Source organism: Berghia stephanieae, chromosome 1 (genome assembly GCF_034508935.2).
Source record: "Berghia stephanieae isolate SIO BIC M18660-M18661 chromosome 1, UCSD_Bste_1.3, whole genome shotgun sequence".
Taxonomy (NCBI): domain Eukaryota; kingdom Metazoa; phylum Mollusca; class Gastropoda; order Nudibranchia; family Aeolidiidae; genus Berghia; species Berghia stephanieae.
The window spans coordinates 89,069,713-89,092,212 of record NC_088360.1 but is presented as its reverse complement, the minus strand read 5'-3'; the positions used below and the strand labels follow the sequence as shown (position 1 = coordinate 89,092,212).

Here is a 22,500-nt window from a genome sequence, read left to right as displayed (position 1 = left end):
TGTTATGATTTACACAATAAGATAAAAAGATAATGGAAATATGATGTATATATAGTCAAGGAGCGGTTCCACAACCAGAGCCGCGCTTTATATGAATAATTTCACCACTGTAAAATAGTTAAAACTGTCACTATAAACTGAAAATTGAAAAGATTGCAAAACAAATAAACTAATACTACTATTAATAAATACTACTAGATCAATACTATCTATTTTGTTTACGTAAATAATCAACTTCATTTTATGTTCCGTCTATATTATCTGGTATTTCGGAGACTAATCAATTAAACATTCCAGCAAAATTAGCTTTAACCGTAATGACGTCATTGCTTTTATGCCTTCAAGACACCATTCACATCGAGGACTATACCTAACCCATAAGCCGATGTGATATCAAATTAAATTATAGAGTAATAATTACACGTCGCTTCAATGCATCAAAGTTATAGAGAGACAAATATAATTTTTATTGAAATCGGCAAAATAGGGTGTGACTTCTAACCATTCAAACACATTAAATCCTGTTCATAAGCCTAATGCTCTTATCTACAAGTTTTGAACCATGCAAGCGGGAACAAAGAGGTAAAGTATTGAATGTTCGACCTCAAATTGTGTGTTACTTGGTCCTTACACCATCCGATACTCACTCCTCTTTGTTGTTTCATAAACACACAAGGTCGACAGTAAGGAGCGCCATTGACTTTTGTTTTCTGTCAGCTTCCGGACCTCACCCCAGGTCCAACCGAAGGATGTCATCGATCTCTCTTTCCACCGATCTTCTCCAAGTTTCCAGTGGTCTTATCCCTATTGCGACTACCCTGTGGGGACCATCTGAGCGCCGTTTTCGAGATAGCTCCCTCCTTCATCCGACGAAAATGGCCAATCCATCTCCATCTTCTTGATTTGACTGTTTCAGATATGGGGGTAATGTCAACTTTTTGTAGAAGCTGATATTTTGTTGGGCCAAAAATGTGGAAGATTTTCTAATTTTTTTTTGTTGATGTCCAAGATCTGCTCCAAATAAAAGAGCTGATAACACATTACTCTATACACGGATAAGAAATTGGTTATCGTCATATCATTTGAACACACGACACCGATGATAATCTATTTTTATCACAGGGGTTGTAACAAGTATGGCATTGTGGATAATGTATCGCTACTAGCCCAAGAAGGACCGGGATTTGAACACTATTTTCGGTATCTTGTCTATTCCTTAAAACAGAACCTGTACATAATTTTGAATCGTTCTTTGGAAATCGTGATCATGAAGTTATACATGACATGTCTTTCTAAACATTCCAGAAAACTTTTTTTTTAATGATTGCAAAATAAAGTTTATGACGACTATAAAGGAAACTGTGAAGAGGGTAGAAGGTATTTGGCTGAATTGGATTGGTGCAATTACTTTGAGATGGATGTTCAAATGACTTGGAACTATTTAAAGAATACACTAAAAGAGATAGAGTCATGCTTTATCCCTCTTATGGAATCTAAGAAAAGAAAAAAACCTCTATGGATGTCTCGTGATGTTAAAAAGGTTGTAAACAAAAAACGTAGATTAGACCATAAAAATGTTAAGGTATAAATCTAAAGAAAATTTTCAAACCTATACTACACGCAGAAATATGACATAAACATGTTATAAAACAAAAGATTAAATCATTTGAAAAAAAAACTGCGTCTGAGAGTAAGTTAAATGTAAAGGGGTTTTGGAGGTATGTTAATAGTAAACTTAAAGTTAAAAACTGTATTGGGAAACTGACTACCACAGACGGTTGTAAAACGGATAATGATAAAGTAATGGCAGATATTTTAAATACATTTTTTCAAGTGTGTTTGCACAAGAAAATGTTCATAATATGCCTATATCTCATAGCCGAGTTATTAATTCAAAAAAAGTATGAGGCCTGATCGTATACATCCACGTATATGAAAGGAATTTGCAAAGGAAATAACTTTTCCTGTCTGCTATTCATATAATAAATCTCTTTCTTGTGGTGTACTCCTTGATGATTAGAAATTTGCAAATTTTTCGTCAATATTCAAAAAGGGTGATCGATGTGATCCATCTAACTAAAGACCATTAAGTCTAACGTGTATTCTTCGTAAAATCTTAGAGAGCATACGGGACGCTCTTGCATAATTCAGTTATTGCAAGTAATGGATGATTTTACATGATGTTTTGATAAAAAATGCAATATTTATGTATAAATTTGGATTTCAGGAAATATTTCGATTCTGTGCAACACAAAAGGTTATTTTTGAAACTTAAGGGTTATGGAATTACGGGTAATATTTATAACTGGATTGAATCTTTTTAAATTGGCCGTACACAACGGATTGTCGTCGGTGAAAGCTGTTCTGACTTGATATGCGCAACAAGTGGTGTCCATCAGGGCAGTGTACTTGGTCCTTTACTGTTCATTATCTATATAAATGATCTGCCTGATATTATTAGTTCTAAATGCAAAATTGTTGCTGATGACACCAAAATTGATGTGCCATCATTAGATAAAGATATCTTACAAAATGATATAAATTCACCACACAATTGGTCTGAAAATTGCCAGCTATATTTCAATATTACAAAATGTAGAGTGCTGTACATTGGTAGGTCTAACCTTTATTCTCCTATTATATGACTGTTATGCCAACTACATGCTAAAATAAAACTTGGGGATCATCTTTCATAATAAATTGTATTTTGATGAACACATATGTGATTGTATAAAAAGACCGAACACGCTTGTAGGAATTATTTACAGAAGCTTAAGCTATCTTGATTTAAAAACGTTTGTCCAACTTAATAAGTCTGTCATAAGATCTTGTCTATAGTATGGCAATAGTATTTGGAGTCCCTTATTTAAGTGACAGTCTGTTAACATTGAAAACAAGACTTTAACCTGACATTCGACATCTATTCTATTTAGAAAGATTAAAGTCTGTAAATTTGCCTTTACTAAAATATCATAGAATAAGTGTTATCTTATTCATATATATAGAGAGACTCGTGCTTGGTTCTTACAATATAGATTATAATGATTTTATAAATTATTCGCCTGTTACAAACACTAGGGGAGATAAGATATTTGTTGAAAGATGTAATTCGTCTATAAGGAAAAATAATCTAATTCAAAGGACTGTGACAATTTGGAATAATCTTGAGACCAAAAATTCTAATTAATAATCTAAAGAATGCCATTGAATAACATCGTACCAACATTATATTTGATTTTGACGAATAATGTAACATGACATTGTTGTTTTGTTGTCTTTGTTTTTAAGGGTTTTACGGCGCTTCCAACACATATAGGTTATATCAGCGCCAGTAAAAAGGAAGAAAATGGGATGGTAAAAAGTTATAGAATTACAATTAAAAATCCAAGAAAAAGTAAGACATATGGGAACTGGGAACAATAAATAGGGATCAGATGTATATTCCAAGAGCACACTATCAAAGTACTTAGTTTGAGATCACCTATAAGTCTTATCCGGACACAAGCACAAAATCCAACAAAGAGGAATACACGCAAATGCTTACCATATATCTACATTCAAAATACAGAGAGATGATTTACAAGGAAAAAAATATCATCTCCCAAAACAATTAATATGCATTTGACTGTTTCCCTCCCAGCTAGGACTCCGGCCAGGGCCAGGACAAAACCAAGTAATCTCATTCAAAAACAAAGACAGAAAGCACGTTGAAAACAGATATAAGGGGATAGAAGACACAGTATGTACTCCCCTGCCCACCATGTAACATGACATTGCCAAATGAATGTAAATAGAGTAAATTATAATACAAACATTGAATAATGACACTTATTTATGTATTAGATATTTAATTCTCAATATCATCAATTAATTTACATTGAATTCTAATTATATAATTGATAATTGGTATCTATGCATAAAAGTTACACAGAACATTTAAAGTGTTTTAGAACCTATTATATGATACGATACGTTGATAATAATAATAATAATAATAATAATAATAATAATAATAATAATAATAAAATAATAATAATAATAATAATAATAACAATTACAACTACAATTACAACAACAACAACAACTACACAACAACTACTACAACAAAAACAGTAATAATAATAATAATAATAATAATATAATAATAATAATAATATAATAATAATAATAATAATAATAATAATAATAAAAATAATAATAATAATAAAAAGAAAGGAAGAAGAAGAAGAAGAAGAAGAAGAAGAAGAAGAAGAAGAAGAAGAAGAAGAAGAAGAAGAAGAAGAAGAAGAAGAAGAAGAAGAAGAAGAAGAAGAAGAAGAAGAAGAAGAAGAAGCGAATTGTTGGATGTTCTACTTCTAAAATTAATGATTACGGATTAAATTAGCAAATTATATAATCGGTGTCCAATAGATTGCAAATTAGGTCATAGCAGTACACTGCTTCACACAAACAATGAAATTAAAGGCACCAAGACTGGGCACAATAACACATTATTTGACAGCACCATAAGAGCAGTATATAATTTTGTATTCGTCTCATAAACATAATCATTTTTAAAGTCAAGACTCCTGTGGGAGTTATCCATAATAAACACAAAAATGCTAGTACAAGGAACAACAGTTATTAATAAAATCACAGAACACGCCAAAATAATCAACCACTCTGATCGAATCTTACTTCTGTCGTAGAGGGCATCGCTTTCTTGGCATACCACATTGCTATCGTTTGGTGTGCTGCCGGTTGTGTTAGTGTTGTTAAATACATCTAAATTTGTGGAACCAGACTGTGTGTCGAAGAAGAAATTGTCATGTGTGTTTGATATTTCTGCAACTTTGCGATATTTATGTCCACGATTTGAATGTTCAGTTGTAGATATACGTTCTGAAATCTCATGTAAGCCAGTATCTTCAACAGCCAAGGAATAGTCAAATTCATGCATGTTCTTAGAATGTGCTTGACTGAGCCAAGCACAAACTAACACAGTTATAAGAGTAACACATGGTAGAACATTACCACAAACGATATACTGTGCTTTGATGTGTTCTTGTGTTTGTTGTGAATGACAGTTGTCCCAATCTATGTGTGTTAGGGTCAAAGGACAAACGAGTGCCAAGGTGCCGATCCAAGGAAGAAGACCAGCTACGATAGCAAACGGAGTTGTCATAAATCTACTCAATTGATTTAAGTTTTTCTCAGACTTAATAATTTTAGATCTTAGCACAATGTCAACAGCGAGAAGGATCAATCAAATGAATTTAAAACTGCAAAGAATCCTAGCCCATATATACGAGCTAGTCTCAATGTGACACAGCTGATTACGTCCAGTTCAAAGAGATTAAAAGCAGAAACGAGAATAGAAAACATTCCAAAAAAGATACCCCCGGCTGCCATAGTCAGGCGAATCGTGTATCGGGATTGGGTAAAAGCTTGTATTCGACGACGAGAGATAACGAAATAAATGAAGATAAAATTTGATATTGTTGGGAGAACGACAGAAGTGATTAGAATGATCTTTTCAGACAATTCCAAGTCATTAAAGTCGATGTTTAAGTTGCTGGTATCAAGATTGATTTCCATGATGACTGATCCACCATTCATCTGTCTGTTTTGTTTCGGTCTCCTGAAACTGATAAAGATTTCAAAATATTTATTAAGCTCTTGTGTTACTTAAATTTGAATAAAACATGCATTGTTTTTACAGTGCAATATGATTTCATTGTTCGACAAATGGATGATGCCAAGTCTGCAAAGATAGATCATCATCAAGCCCTACTGCAACCTCCTCGTGGTGTCGAACGGTAACAGGTCAAGCTGGCCAACTGCAGAGGGCGACAAGAATAGGCAATGGCAAACCATTCTTGTAACTTTGCCGAGTTAACTGCATGAATAAGTCCAAAAAGTCAAACGGTGACAGCGTAAAGGGGAGCATGTTTTCACGGAAGACTGCTGCCTCGCTCGGTTGGGAGCGTGATGTTCGTCAGGTCACACCGAACCGTCAGCCAGTTACTAGGCGAAATAAATTTAACAAATGTGACAAAACCAAAATTGGGACATGGAATGTCAGGACCTGTGCCCAAAAAGGAAAACTAAACAACATTCTAAAAGAAATGAAACGGCTCCAAATAAATATTCTTGGCCTGGCAGAGATGAGATGGAAAGAGCAGGGAACCATGTCAAAACAAGAAAACAACACGACATATAAGATCATATGGAGTGGTGGAACCTCTTTCCAAAAAGGAGTAGGGATGATCTTAGACCAAAAATCAACCAAATTTTACAAAGGGCACGTAGCAATCTCAGACAGAGTTTTGCTGGTTAAGCTAAGAGGACCTGTAGTTGACACCAATATTATTCAAGTTTATGCACCAACAGAAGAGGCGACAGATGCAGATATGACAGAGTTTTACCATTCACTAGACAAAGCAAAACGAATGTGTAAATCACAAGAAGTCCTTATGGTAATGGGGGACCTAAATGCTAAGATTGGCAGAGGCAGAGATGGTGACATAATCGGACCACATGGACTCGGAGACAGAAATGAACGAGGAAACATCTGGGCAGATTGGTGTAGAACAAATAAATTAATGATTTCAAACACCTGGTTTCAACAACACCCAAGAAGAACCTGGACATGGCAATCACCAGGGGACAGAGCAAGGAACCAGATAGACTTTATAGCAGTATCATCAAGATTCAGAAATGGCATATTAAATTGCAAAACCTACCCAGGCGCCGATGTAGACAGTGACCATGCCCCAGTTGTTTGTACAGTAAGGATAAAGTTTAAAGCTATTCAGAGAACAGCTGGTAGAATAAAGAGGGATTACAGGTTATGCAAAGACAATGGCATACAAACAAAAATGAGAGAAGAATTTGAAAATGCACTCATGATACAAAGCCAAAGTGAACCTGATAACGAAAAATGTGAAAAACAATTTGATATATTCCAAAAGTGTGTCAAAGCAACTGCAGAAAAACATTTACCAATAGCTCAAATAAACAGCAAAAAGGAATGGATGACAAATGAAATTCTAAACCTATTTGAAGAAAGACGAAAATGCAACAGAGGGTCTGCAGAATACCAAACATTGAACAACCACATTAAATCCAAATGCATCGAGGCACACGAGAACTATCTAGACTGGAAATGCTGCGAAATCGAAAGAGAATACAAACCCAACCCCAACAAGCTCACCAAAGAATAAAAGAACTATCAGGGAAAAGGAAAAGCAAAGCAGCAGGAAGTTATATCCAAAACAAACAAGGGGATCTGCTATTTGAAGAACAACATATAGAAAGCCGATGGGTAGAATACATAGGCGAACTGTACAATGATCCAAATAGAAATGAACCACCACTGAAATTCAAAGAACCATTAAGCGGTCCAAACATCACCAAAAGTGAAATTGAACATGCCATGGAACGAATGAGGGATGGTAAAGCAACAGGCCCTGATGAAATATCTGTAGAGGTATTAAAAAGCCTAGGAGATCTAGCAATTGATGAACTTCACATATTATTCAACAATATATACAATACTGGGAAAATTCCAGAAGATCTCTGTAACTCTATTTTCATAGCAATACCAAAGAAAGCAGGTGCAGTCAGATGCGAAAATTTTAGAACTATAAGTTTAATAAGCCACATCAACAAAATACTGTTGCGTATAATTATCAACAGGCTAAGGAATAAGATTAACCCCGAAATCGCAGAAGAACAATATGGATTCCAACCTGACAGAGGGACAAGGAACGCAATATACCTCCTCCGTGTTTTAAGTGAAAGAGCTATACAGGTTCAGACCCCACTATACCTCTGTTTTGTCGACTACAAAAAAGCTTTTGATAGAGTACGCCACGAAGAAATACTAAAACAACTGCACTCCATTGGCGCTGATGAGAAAGACCTCAGACTCATGCAAACATTATACTACACCCAGCAGGCATCTATCAAAATCGGAAACTCTACAGGAAATTCCATTCCTATTAAGAAAGGAGTCCGTCAAGGGTGTGTTGCCTCACCAGATCTGTTTAATCTATACCAAGAAACAATCATGAGGGGCATAAATAATATGGAGGGAATAAAAGTGGGAGGTCACAACATAAATAATATAAGATACGCAGACGATACTCATTGCAACATCAGAAATCCAACTTCAAAAGATTGTTGACAAAGTGGTAGTAGATAGTGAAGCCAAGAGAATGGAAGTGAATATCACCAAAACGGAATGCATGGTAATACAGAAAAACCCCGAAAACAACAACACCTGCAATATAACGATTCACGGCGAGCAACTTACCAACGTAGAAAGTTTTAAGTACCTAGGTTCAATAGTGACAACAGATGGAAGATGTAACCGAGACATACGAGCAAGAATAACTCAAGCCAAACAGGCCTTCATGGACCTGGGAAACATTCTGAAAAACAAACAGATGTCGTTCGGGATTAGATTCCGAGTCTTGAAGTGCTACGTGTGGCCAGTCTTGTTATACGGATGCGAAAGCTGGACTACAAATGCAGAAACACAAAAGAACATTGAAGCTTTTGAAATGTGGTGCTTGAGAAGGATGCAGAGAATATCGTATACTGCACACAAAACGAACGAAGAAGTGCTAAAACAAACATACCAACAAAGGAAACTAATGCCCTTAATAGTGGATCGACAACTATCCTTTTTCGGACACATAGTAAGGAAAGATAAGAAGGAATACCTGGCAAGTTGTGGAAAAATACCTGGTAAACGCGCCCGGGGGAGACAAAGAAAAACACTCATAGACCAACTGAAGGGCTTCACCAACCTAACAATCCAAGAGCTGTTTGAAAAAGCAAGAGACAGGGAGGAATGGAGAGAGATAATTCATGCAGTATCCGAAGCCTGGACCAGGCATGGAACCTAGAAGAAGATGATTTCATTATCAAGGCATTTCAAAATATACATAAGTAATCATTTAAATAATTTTATATTAAAAACAATGTGATGGCGCCAATTATTTTTCGTTTACTAAATCTTGGGTATATGGTGTTCTCTGTGTGTTACTATAATTTATTTATCTGAGAAAGGTCTATGCATGAATGGAATTCAAGACCAGCTTTATACCACAGCTTGAATAATAAAATGCGCTGTTCCATACCGCGAAGACGTGTATCACATCGCTCTTAAATGTTTACCTTATTCATCAGACTTTGTGATTATATTTGCTTTTATGTATAGTTCAGCAATAAGCAACCTGCTTTATTTTGGACTATTTATTGCTTTATTTTACTCACTCGATGGTGACAAATTTGTAAGTATTGGATAACATTTTATCTCTTCGCTATGATTGTGAACCACCCGACATTTTTGAAATCACTCCGGCCTGTTGTGAACACTAATAATAATATGATCAACAATCAATACTACAGTAATGTGTTCACCCCTCGTCGTAAGAACATAATAGGAAAGAAAGGGGGAGTTAAAACATGCTCTTACAGAGAACGTCAACATAACAATGCGCATGCGTCTCTTTTATCAACCGAGAAAATCGTTTGGTTAATGAGATATCATTAACTATATTTGAGAAATACTTTTAAAATGATATTATCTACATACTTTTATAAAATAAAAATATAACCAATATATTTATTTTGACGAAAAGTTCACAATTAAATCGTTTCTCAGCGATCTGTTAGTCCGAGTTACCGAACCGTGAAGTCAGTTAATTCACGGCGGGTAATCTTAAACTTGGTGCATTCCTTATTATTTTTCATTCTTTGCAACACACCCCTGTTAACTTTTCTGTCCCTCCAGGAAGATGCGGCCCCATCGGCATCCGACTCAGCATCCGTCAGCAAAAAGCTAAAATAAAGTTGCCAGTGAACCTCACTTTATTCTGGAACAGCAAGGCAGATGAGTTGCCTCAGTTGTTAAAATGTGCACGAAAGTATATTGATGCTCTTGTGAATTCAGCTGATGCAGAGCGAAGTTTCTCATTATACAACCTGGTTTTTCAGACCGCAGACGTTCTTTGAGTGAGGATAACCCCAAGGTTCTTGTTTTCATGTATTATAACAATTTCATCGATTCTTTGTTGTCAATGGTAATATTTCTTAATCTACATTTAGCAGTTCGTACATCTTTGAAAGGTAATTTTTAAAGACATTCGTGTGATTTTCAAAGATGATATTTTAGGTTCTACTCACAGGAATTAGCAGTTCATGCCAAATAAATGCAGTCTCAGTATTGCCAGTAATAAATAAAATACTGTTGTTTAAATTTCGTTTCTTTTTATTTATTATTTTCATTCATGTGTATCTTGTTTTGTTTTTGTTTTACGGCGCTTGCAACACATTTAGGTCATATCAGCGCCAGTAAAAAGAAAATTGGATAGTGAAAAGATTCTAGATGTACAATAAAAGGATTTGAGGAAAAAAGTAAGACAAAGGGGAGTGGTTCAAATGGGAACAGATGTAGATGCCAAGATGCACCATCAATGTACTTAGTTTGAGATCACTAAGGGTTAAAATCAATTTTCTTTAAAATAGTGTACTTCTACATTGTCAAGTAGTCTGGTATATATTTCTGCTTTTTAGTTGTTTTTAATGAAACGAAACAACTTAATGTAGCTTTTAAACCTGTCAGTATTCATATTTATTGTGAAAATTAGGTTTTTGGGGGGTTAGAAAAGCACGCAAGAACATGGATAAATGTAGGATTATTGGCATAATTTATGACATAATATCGAATGTATGGCATATTTTGCCTTTTTTATGGGGGGGGGGGGGGGGGGGGCATAATGTTGGCCTAATTTTGCCCCAAAAATGGCATAATTCCGCGGGGATATAGTGGGATAGAAGACACAATAAGTGCCTCCCTGCCCGCCCACTATGGGAGGCCAGGAACCCCACACGCATGTGTATCTTGCTTGTTTTTTTTTTTCCTTAATCGTTTGATCATGTAAATGTTAGTTATTTTAGGTGACATTTTTAAATTAACCAATTCTTAACACGCTACTCTGCCTTGGGTGACCTCCTTCTGACTGCCACAGAGGCTGGTGTAGCATGCTAAGGGTTAAAATCAATGTGACATAATATCGAATTTATGGCATAATTTGCTTTTTTTTTTTTTTTTTTTTTTTGGGGGGGGGGGGGGGGGCATAATATTGGCCTAATTTTGCCCAAAAAATGGCATAATTCCGCGGGGACAGATTTTTCATCAAAATAAGTTTATTAATTATATTTTTATTTTAGAAAAGTATGTAGATCTATATAACATAATAACATTTTGAAAAGTGATTTCTCAAAATATAACTAGTGATATCTCATTAACTAAACGATTGAGAGACGCATGAGCAATGCTATGTTGGCGTTCTCTCTAACACATGCATGCACAGTAGAAAATGTGAGCCTGTGTTACCAGTTGTTGTTTTAGGTAATGTGAGATATGAGATATATCAACAATAAAACGGAAGAATCAACCAGTAGATTTTTGACCAATCAAAATAGAATTTGTGACACACCTTCAAACATGCTCGGACAAGCATGGTTGGTTGTTTATAGATAGAACGAAGATGACGTCACTCAGGTCTTTGTTATTGTTTTTTTTTTTTGCCATCCGCGTTTATGAGTAATGCTCACTAAACTGTATTAACCTGACTATAAACGTTCATGGATACACACAGTTTTGTGTGCTGGTCCGTTATACTTCCGGATGGCAATGTTATGAGCTTCTTAGCCAAGCGCATACTATCTATAGATAGTATACAGATGACGTCACTCAGGCCTTTGTTATTGTTTTTGCCATCCGCGTTTGTGAGTTGTTCTCACTAAACTGTATTAACCAGACTATAAAAGTTCATGGTTACACAGAGTTTGTGTGTTGGTCCGTTATACTTCCGGATGGCAATGTTGTGAACTCCTTGGACAAGCGCATTCTATCTATAGACAATAACGTGAATGAAAACAACCTATCTCTGATCACTGTTATTATTATTATATCAACAATTGAGTGACTAGCTATCACACGATTTTCTCGTTTAAGTTTACACATAGTCTTCTGAGTTGGTTCTATTGATCAAGTGGTAGAACAGTGGCTATTCTACTTAGACACATACCATCGATAGAACAACGTCTGTAATTTTGCTGTGTTTACTAATCTATCACCGCCATTATTGTTTACAGTATGATAACTTTCCGAGAGGCGTGGTTATCTAGGAGTCTTTTACATGGGTGTCAACAACACAATAATGAATATAGAAATGCGTCCTTCATCTGTATATCTGAGACTGGGTTGCCAGATTAATTTCAGACATTCTGCCCACTGGATTTTAAAAATCTGCCAAATACCACAAAAATCTGCCAAACCATACTATTTATAGTACCCCCTTTGAAAACTCATCAGTTTTGTTAAACAAAAAATTCTCAAGGCCGATGTCATAATTTTTTTTTTTCATTTCCCAAGTTAAAAAAAATCACTAATGCATAAAAATTGCCATGGAAAACGTGGAGTAGACCTATATATTCATCCCCAGGCCTCGGAAAATAAAATCTGCCAAATATCTGCCAAACTGCCAAACCGATTTTTCTCTGCCAGACGACTTTAAATTCTGCCAAAAAATAGGACATTTGGCAGGAAATCTGCCAAATTGGCAACCCTGATCTGAGACGTGGCTACACACAACTCCAGACAGCAGTTTTCTTATTGACAACTTTACATTATTAAGAAGTGACAGAATTGAGAATAACACAGTAAAGAAAGAAAAAAGAAGGGGGGGGGGGGGGGGGGGGGGGAAGTGTGTGCTTATGTAAATGAACGTGACTGCCGACACCCCAACAACATTAAGGTGACGAAAATACTCGGCACATCCGATGTCGAACTTCTTTGTGTATCATCAATTTGACCTTATTATCTACCAAGCGAATTCACGAAAGTAAACCTCAACGTGCTATAGATAGAATGCGCTTGGTCAAGGAGTTCACAACATTGCCATCCGGAAGTATAACGGACGAACACACAAACTCTGTGTAACCATGAACTTTTATAGTCTGGTTAATACAGTTTAGTGAGAACAACTCACAAACGCGGATGGCAAAAACACTAACAAAGGCCTGAGTGACGTCATCTGCATACTATCTATAGAAGAATGAAGTGACGCCCCACGTGTCTTTGTTGTTTTTTGCTAACCACGTTTATAATACTCTTCAACAGTCGTAACGTCACTTCTCTCGTAATGACGCATGGTAACTTAGTAACTGGCTCTAAACTATCGAAACAATGGAATGGCGGACACCCTTATGAAATATTTCTAGGAAGAGCATAAAAGCGTATCAAGAGGAAAAAAACCCATTATGAATCTGATCCTGTTACACATCTGATCACAAGACGTATGAAAAGTTCTATTCAGCATGAAGAATAAAAAGTACGATTTTCTTTGTTTAGAACCACGATGACCGCCGTTGCTGGGCAACGTGACATCAGACTATTGAATCCAATTCTCACTAAACTCTATCATCCAAACTATAAAAGTTCATGGTTCCTCAGTGTTTTGTGTGTTGGCCGGTTATACTTCCGGATGGCAATGTTGTGAGCTTCTTATCCAAATAAACTATGTGTAACCATGATCTTTTATAGTCTGGTTAATACAGTTTCGTGAGAATTATTAATAAATGCGGATGGCAAAAATCAATTAGAAAGACCAGAGCGACGTCACCTTCGTTCTTTCTCTACTTTCCTACAGAAGTCAATCGTAGCCATCGTAAACTAATAGATAGTATGCGCTTGGCTAAGAAGCTCATAACATTGCCATCCGGAAGTATAACGGACCAACACACAAAGCTATGTGTAATCATGAACTTTTATAGTATGGATAATACAGTTACGTGAGAATTACTCATAAACGTGGATGGCAAAAAACAATAAGAAAGGCTCGATTGACGTCAACTTCATTCTATCTATAGCCTGACACTTAATAAAAAATGACATCAAAAGACAAGTCTTTAGCCACAAAAGAAGACAAATCGTGAGTTGTATTCAATAGGTCAACCAATGGAATCACTTGTTACCTTGAGCTTTACTCACTAGACAGTGAACCCCCCCACCCCCCCCCCCCCCCCCCCCCCGCCCAAAAAAAAAAGATGATGTCAAACTATAGATAGTATGCGCTTGTCTAAGAAGCTCATAACATTGCCATCCGGAAGTATAACGGACCAACTAACAAAACTATGTGTAACCTTGAACTTTTGTAGTCGGGGTAATACAGTTTAGTGAGAATTACTCACAAACGCGGATGGCAAAATACAATAACAAAGGCTTGAGTGACGTCATCTTCGAACTATCTATAAGTCCTAGTGGTTTCTTGTGCCAGGCTATAGATAGTATGCGCTTGGCTCAGAAGCTCATAACATAGCCATCAGGAAGTATAACGGACCAACACACAAAACTGTGTTTATCCATAAACGTTTATAGTCAAGTTAATACAGTTCAGTGAGCATTAGTCATAAACGCGGATGGAAAAAAAAAACAATAACAAAGACCTGAGTGACGTCATCTTCGAACTATCTATAGATAGTATGCAGATGACGTCACTCAGGCCTTTGTTATTGTTTTTGCCATCCGCGTTTGTGAGTTGTTCTCACTAAACTGTATAAACCAGACTATAAAAGTTCATGGTTACACAGAGTTTGTGTGTTGGTCCGTTATACTTCCGGATGGCGATGTTGTGAACTCCTTGGCCAAGCGCATTCTATCTATAAGTTAACAATGGCTATGCGCCAATCCACAAACAGCAATTGACCTAATATCACATGAAATCAACGATCAACTGGCGTCATCACCTAATAGCATCTCATTAGTAGCGGGTGATTTTAGCCACGTCACCCTGGACTTTCTTTCCCGTTATACCAACACGTCACCTGGCCAACTAGACTTGACAAAAAGCTGGATCTGTTCTATAGCAATATCAAAAAATGGTTATAAATACCGACAATTGGCACCCTTAGGAGAATCCGATCATGATATGATTCTCGTGATGCCAATCTTCAAAACAAAGCTGAAATCCGTGGTAATAGAGCAAAAGAAATTAAAGATATGGATTAGTGACCTAATTGAGACATTAAGAGGATGCTTTGAATGCACCAATTGGAATGTATTCATTGAAACGTCAAATTCATTTGAAGAACTGAACGACGTGGTCAGTGGGCATTTGTCCTTTTGTGAGGACAAGGTGGTAAAAAGTAAAACTGTAAGTGTTTCGGCAACAATAAATCGTGGCTCACTAAAGACTTGAACATAATGTTAAATGAGAAAAAAGAGCTTACAATCAGAGAGACTTTACACCGCTTTAACGGATAAAAAAAAACTCTGGAAAAGGAAGGAGCAGTTCAAAAATAAGATAGAGGACACATTTACAACGAGAGACATGAAAGGTGCGTGTTCATATATGAAGAAACTTGTTGGATTTGATACAAAGAAAACAAAAATCGACACGATGAAAGGGAAGGAAAGAGAGTATCTAGACCAACTTAACCAGTTCTACGTACGGTTCGACTGTCTACAAACGACATTTCTTTAGAAAAATAGCGTTAACCAGATGGCATTACAGAAGTAGTGGTACAAAAAACATTCAAACTACTAAATAAAGCCCGACATAGCGTGCGGACTGGACGGCATCTCGGTATCACTACTCAAAACGTGTGCTTCACAACGGTCCTCCATTTTCTGTGTCTCCTACAATAAATCTTTGAGCTCCAGGAGATTACCAACACAATGAAAGACGTCAAAATTGCACCCATACCAAAGACCATCCGCAAAGAAAATGAATGACTTCAAACCTGTTTTCTTGACCCCGATTCCAATAAAGTGCATTGAAAGGATCATGCAAGGAATGTTTCTTTCACAATTCGTAACTCATCTAGATAACCAGAAATATGTATATATAAAGACAACGCAATACTCCATTTCACCCAAATTGCCTACAAATACTTCGACATACTGATGGCATATATTACGACTTTCTTCGTTGACTTTTCGAGTGCGTTTAACACCGTTCAGCCTTATCTCCGGATACCAAAATTACTACACATGAACGTCAAAGTTAACATCGCTCTGTGGATTTTAAACAATTTTACAGAAATGCCACAATATGTGTCAGTCCGCATAGATAATAATATGGTAATTGATTCATTCACAATATCCACCAGCACATGTACTCCACAAGGAACGGTTCTTGCTCCCTTCCCTTTTTCTATCCATACAAATGACCGTGTAAGCAATTTTTCTAATATTGTCATTATCGTAAAATATGCAGACGACACAGCAAATCAGGCAAATCATAGACGCTGATATTGTAAACTACACACACTTGATATCCACATTCGTTGATTGGTGCGAAGAAAACCATCTCCAGCTAAATGTGAAAAAAACCCCAAAAGAAATGATCATTGATTTTAGAGCAGCTGGAGATGGTCACAATACCATTATTACAAAAGATGAAATTGTTGAAAGAGTAGAAGGATACGACTATCATAGGGGTAGCATTGACGAGAAGTTATAGTGGACAAAACAGTCCACCTATGTCATCAAAAAATTAAAAATAGAATTTATTTTTTGAGAAAACTCAATGGAGTGAATTTGGACAATAGACTGCTTTTTCTGGTTTTTGTTTGTTTGTTGTTGTTGTTGTTTTTTTTTTGACACATGCATTATCAGTGAACTACGCTACAGTTTGCCAGTCTGGGGTGGGAATAATAAAAGATCTAAAAAGTCTAAGGTCGACAAAGTTTTGAAACAATGCCAGAGAATGCTAAAATTACCTTCAATTTTATACTGATTATTTTTATCTGAAATCATGTATGAAAAAAAAATCAACAAAGTCATTAGATATTAATCTCACCCACTACACAAAGAGATTCAATTCAGCAAAAGAAGCGGTTGTCTTCTGCACTGTGTCACAAAGAAACAAAGACATTTTAATTCTTTCCTCCCCACGGCTGTGGAAACTATGAACTGACACTTACTTAGATTTAGCTATAGTCCTATCTTTTAAGAGAGATGTCATTTTTACAGTCACTGATAGTATTAACATAATCATGTGGATAGTAACAATTATATGATATTGACTTATGTCTCGTGCCTTAAATTTAAGGTTATTTTAAAATCTTAAAGTCAAGATATTAATTTATCTATGTATGAAATAATGATAATATTATTGAGAAATGATTCAATAACTATGTTTATACAACATTTTACAGCTCGGAAATAATAGTCTTTTACTTTAAAAACAAATTTATATATATATAATATATATATATATATATATATATTATATATATATATATATATAAACATTTGAAAGATAATTAAGATTGTTTGACTTCTACAACGTTGTTATCGAGCGTTGCTCTCATCAGGAAGTGGAAGTGAAAGTGTAGATTGATAACAACGTTGTAGAAGTCAAACAATCTTAATTATCTTTCAAATGTTTATAAATAGCTCCTTTTATACTAAAGTTGAGCACTATTATTTCATGGTTTTTGTTTTTATAATTTATATATATATATATATATATATTATATATATATATATATATATATATATATATATATATATATATATATATATATCTATGAAAGGTGAGAACCAAAGTACTGTGATCGCGCAAAATAATTTATTTATTCCTCAGATGAAATATTTACACAATCGCAATAACACAATTTTTATGTAGTATCCCTCTATACTTTTTATTATACAATTAATTAACCTTTACCAGTTTAATAATAATAATAATAATAATAATAATAATAATAATTAATAATAATAATAATAATAATAATAATAATATGATGATGATGATGATGATGATGATGATGATGATGATGATGATGATGATGATGATGATAATAATTATAATAATATACTTTATTCATCCAAAGAAATGGAAATTCGTTTACAGACGTGGCATGCATAAAATTGTATAAACACAAAGTTGAGAATCTATGGCGACAATATATGCAAATGTACAAAACTGTAAAAATATACAACCAAGAACAAATAGCAACACTTTATATATTAACTTAATTAATTGATATAGGCCATACCTCTGACTTTAGTCCGAACTTGTGAGTGTATATTTAAAAGATTTAGTATTTAATTTAAATCACAGTTGCACGTTAAAAATTCGAACACCATTTGGGGAAAATGAATTAAGGTGACGTGTTGTCTTTGTTTTTATAGATACTCGTATAAGGGGACGGCTCCCCATGGAGAACTTAATATATTTGCGAAGGGGGTGATCGCCAGCCTTCATTACTTTCTCCATTTTACTTAGACAAAATATCTTGAACAGTTCTTCCACGTTGGAAATTGGGTGAGTATAACTCCTGGCTTTATCAATTATCCGATCAATTATAAAGTATCTTCATAATTATTTGATTATTTATTTATATTGAAAAAGAATGCATTATAAGTCAGTATAATCGACACATAGTCACCACAATATATCCGCTTGCTGTTCCACTGTGCTTTTTAAGACTTAATATTCTTTGCCAATTTTTATTTGATTTATTTACATTTGATTTTTCTTTTATATATTACCGAATTCTGTTTTGGTACAGACTTATAATTTCCATAAAGGATGAATATATTATATCATATCTTATCTTATCTTTAAAAGACAAGGAGTCAAACTTTGTGCGAGGATCCTTGCAAATATGTGGTCAAAACTACGACTACTACTACAACTACTACTACTGCTGCTGCTGCTACTACTACTACTACTACTACTACTACTACTACTACTACTACTACTACTACTACTACTACTACTATTCCTACTACTGGTACTATTACAACTGCTCATACTACTACTACTCCTATTACTACTACTACTACTACTACTACTACTACTACTACTACTACTACTACTACTACTACTACTACTACTACTACTACTACCACTATAACTACAATTTGATTAGTGTCCTTTTTATCTGATCTACAGAAACGGGGATGAATTCCTAGTGTATGGAAGGTATTTGTTACTTTGTAATATCTACATACCTGAACTACACAATTAATTTCATATGCTTGAAATGATCAAGTTAGGAAAAAAAGTCCTGCAGTGTTTAACAATATATTATTTGAAATCAATACCAATTCAATTCAAATGTTTATTTAAGTAATTAAGAATAAAAATCCTACATTCACTTTAGAATTTCCCACTAACAGATGAAAACAAGTAAAATCAGAACAACGTTGTAAATAAAAGTAACCATCGGTAAGAATGCTCAAACATTCGTTGGCAACACCTGGGTTTATAGCCTATAATTTGTTCTCTCATGCATTCACAGTAAACTTTGACCTACATTTTAAGCATGGATAATTTAGATTCACTGCAATTCACACAAGTAATAATTGGCTATGTATTACCAGAGAGATTGTATAGCTAACGCTTCGAGAGCTCTCTCTAGCCAAAAAGCCCGTATCTGGGTCAACAGCTGATCGTGGAATTAAGCGCGTACAACAATGAGCTAAGATGGCGCCGACACCGACAACACATAACAAATGCCAGTGGTGTTCCAGTATCAATTGTTCAAATTCTCGACACAAGAGACCAGATTTAGGTTTCTTCCGTTTCCCAAAGGATCCTGAAAGGTGAGAAAATTAAGCTTTAATCTATTAACCTTAACAAATAGCTATATTTCTATATTAACACGTCGAGATTGTGTTACTAGAGAAAACGAACATTAGATTTCTGATCCAGTTCTAATCTACTGCACCGTGACTGTGACCCTTAAAGGTGGCTCTGTTGGGGGTGAGGCAGGCCATTATCTTCTTCTTCTTAATCTTCTTCTTCTCCTTTTCCGTAATAGCAGATGTGGTTGATTTAAAACACAGTAAAGGGTAGGGGGCGACGGTGTAGCTACACGGCATTGAATTATAGCCATATATGTTGTGCCAGTGGATTTATGCTTAAAATAATTGAGCTTTTATATAGCGCAATATCCAATAAATATGCTCAAAGCGCTTTAGAGGGATGACTAGATAGGATGTATATTGACTAGACTTGTGATGCCTATGTCTAGATTCTAGTACAGTAGTAATCTCAATGAAGTGAGCTTAGTTTTTTTAGAAGTTTATCTAAAGAGAAGCATAAATCTAGTCTCTCTCGGCCAATTAGTATGTGCTTTTATGTATAAAATTAACTCTTAATCTGACCTAGCTCTCAATTAATTACTAATAATAGATCTAGATCCAATATTGAACTGCGTTAGTTATTTTTTACAGATCCAGGCGTTGGGTCATCAACTGCAGGCGTACTGATTTGGATGACAAGTCAGCTGATGCACTGCACAGACGAAATGTTTTATGTGAAGAACATTTTGATGCTTCCTGTTTCAGTGGCAGTCAAGAGACGCCTTCGACAAGATGGGCCACAGGAAATTAGACAGCTGATGTTGCCATCAACTAATCCATCCCTTACACCAATTGAACAGAATGTAACAACTTGCATATCTGGGTATGTTGCAGTCAAATTAATGCCCCATGTGTGTACAGACTGTCAAGATTTATTGAAAGGTGACAAGGACCCTGGCAAAAAGAGTCAAGTATTCCTGCATGCAAAGAAACTTCAGGGTTGTAAGCATGGCGGTCTCTGTGCACCAAGCTCAGAACCTCTCTGTATCATAGAAATTATGGAAAAGGAATTCAGAGACGCCATTACTCCCACACTGCACATTACTGGTCTGAGAAATAAGATCATTAGACGGCTTGTGGTAAGCATTCCACCCCACATGGGCCTTGATTGCAAAAATGGAAAGTGTGACTTTCTTTTTTATGTAGCTAATTTGTTCACTAATGTCAATTAATGAATCAGACACTGTCAGAAAAACAGCCCACCCATAGAAATAGGAAGGCTGCCACATTTAGCCATGTCGTGTAGATTTGATATGTCGCTGATTTGTTTTCTTACCGGTATGCCTGTTGTTGTTGGCTTCCGTCTGTCTCAGGAGACAATGGATGTATACTGAGGTTATCAATTCTGGTCTGTCACTGTCAACCATCGGTGTTGATGCAGCATTGTCCCCCTTTGTAATTTTACTGAGCCATTTTTCAGTTTATAAAATGTGTTTTAGATTAGATTCTACAATACTTACACGAGAGAGAGAGAGAGAGAGAGAGAGAGAGAGAGAGAGAGAGAGAGAGAGAGAGAGAGAGAGAGAGAGAGAGAGAGAGAGAGAGGGAGGGAGTCTTTTTGTGTACATGTATTTTGTATTTCTCTCCTTATAAACTATAGTTTGGGTCAAGCAAGCAAAACTAACATGATAATTTAAGACAACTTATTCCACATCACGTTAAGACGTATTAGAATTGAATGATTAGAGGATAAAAGCGAATATTATAAGTAGTGTTGAATGGATCAAGTATATGAGATACAGAACGATTATTACTAACAACTTATTAATACACATCAGCTCATATTAAGGACTGATTAGGCATTCACATATGGCAAAATAAGTAATAATGTCACATATATTGCAAATTTAGGTCATAGAATGATACTGCTTTACACAACCAATGAAATTAAAGGCACCAAGACTGGGTATAGAGACATAATATACGTCAGGACGATCTTACCAATAAAAAGGTCCTTATTCGTCTTATAAATATCAACGTTTTCAACATAAGGAGACGGATGGAAGTTATCCAAAATATACAATATAAGGCTATGGTGAGGAACAACAGAAACTGCAAAAATTACAGAACACACCAAAATATTCAACAACTCGGAACAAATCTTCTTTCTGTCGCAGAGGGCATCATCTACTTGGTTTATCAGTCTGTTGTCGTTTGATGTAATGGCAGCTGTGTTGGTGCTTGCTGCAGTGTTTAATGCGTCCAGGTTTGTAGAACCAGATTGTGTCTCCGAAAACAATGTTTCATGAGTGTTTGGTATTTCAGTAACTCCACGAATTGAAGGGTCATTATTTGTAGATGTAAGTTCTGAAATGTCATGTACGCCAGTATCTTCAACAGCCGAGGAATTGTATAATCCACGCAGAGTCTTAGAGGGTTCTTGGATGAGCCAACCACAAATTATCGCAGTTACAAGAGTTGCACATGGTAGTGCAATACCAAAAATGATATACTGTGCTTTCATCTGTGCTTGTGATTGTTGTCTATGACAGTGGTTGTCCCAATCTATGTGGGTTAGGGTCAAAGGACAAACGAGTGCCAAAGCACCGATCCAAGGAAGAAGACCAGCTACGATAGCAAACGGAGGAATTGTCATAAATCTACTCAATTGACTTGATTTTGTTCTAGACTGAATAAGTTTAGATCTTACCACTATGTCAACAGCGAGAATGATGAATCCAAATGAATATAACACCGGAATGAATCCTAGTTCGTATATTCTTGCCAAGTAAAATGGGATACAACCTATCCCTTCAAAGATAGATACAGCAAGAGTGAGATTAGAAAACATTCCAAACAGGATACCTCCTACTGCCATGGCCAATCGAATCGTG

The 22,500-nt window shown here is 35.6% G+C and overlaps 1 protein-coding gene across 6 annotated transcripts in view; it reads right to left on the bottom strand.

Moving 5' to 3' along the window:
* Nucleotides 1-4,221: 4,221 nt before the first annotated feature.
* The window catches only part of LOC144960863 (uncharacterized), a 21,305-nt gene continuing 3,026 nt past the window's right edge, over nt 4,222-22,500 (bottom strand). For 2 of the 6 annotated variants that reach the window (XR_013642962.1, XR_013642963.1), the window contains exons 2-3: nt 18,070-22,500; nt 4,222-5,626 (exon numbers count right to left, since the gene is read on the bottom strand). The exon at nt 18,070-22,500 is cut by the window's right edge and continues 251 nt beyond it. Coding sequence is in view for 1 of the 6 variants with exons in the window: in XM_078894263.1 (XP_078750389.1) it covers nt 21,537-22,500 (964 nt within the window). In the remaining 5 variants the exon portion in view is untranslated. Of the gene's footprint in view, nt 5,627-17,817 lie in introns of those variants that run through there. The other 4 variants (XR_013642967.1, XR_013642968.1, XR_013642969.1 and 1 more) reach the window with 4 other exon arrangements.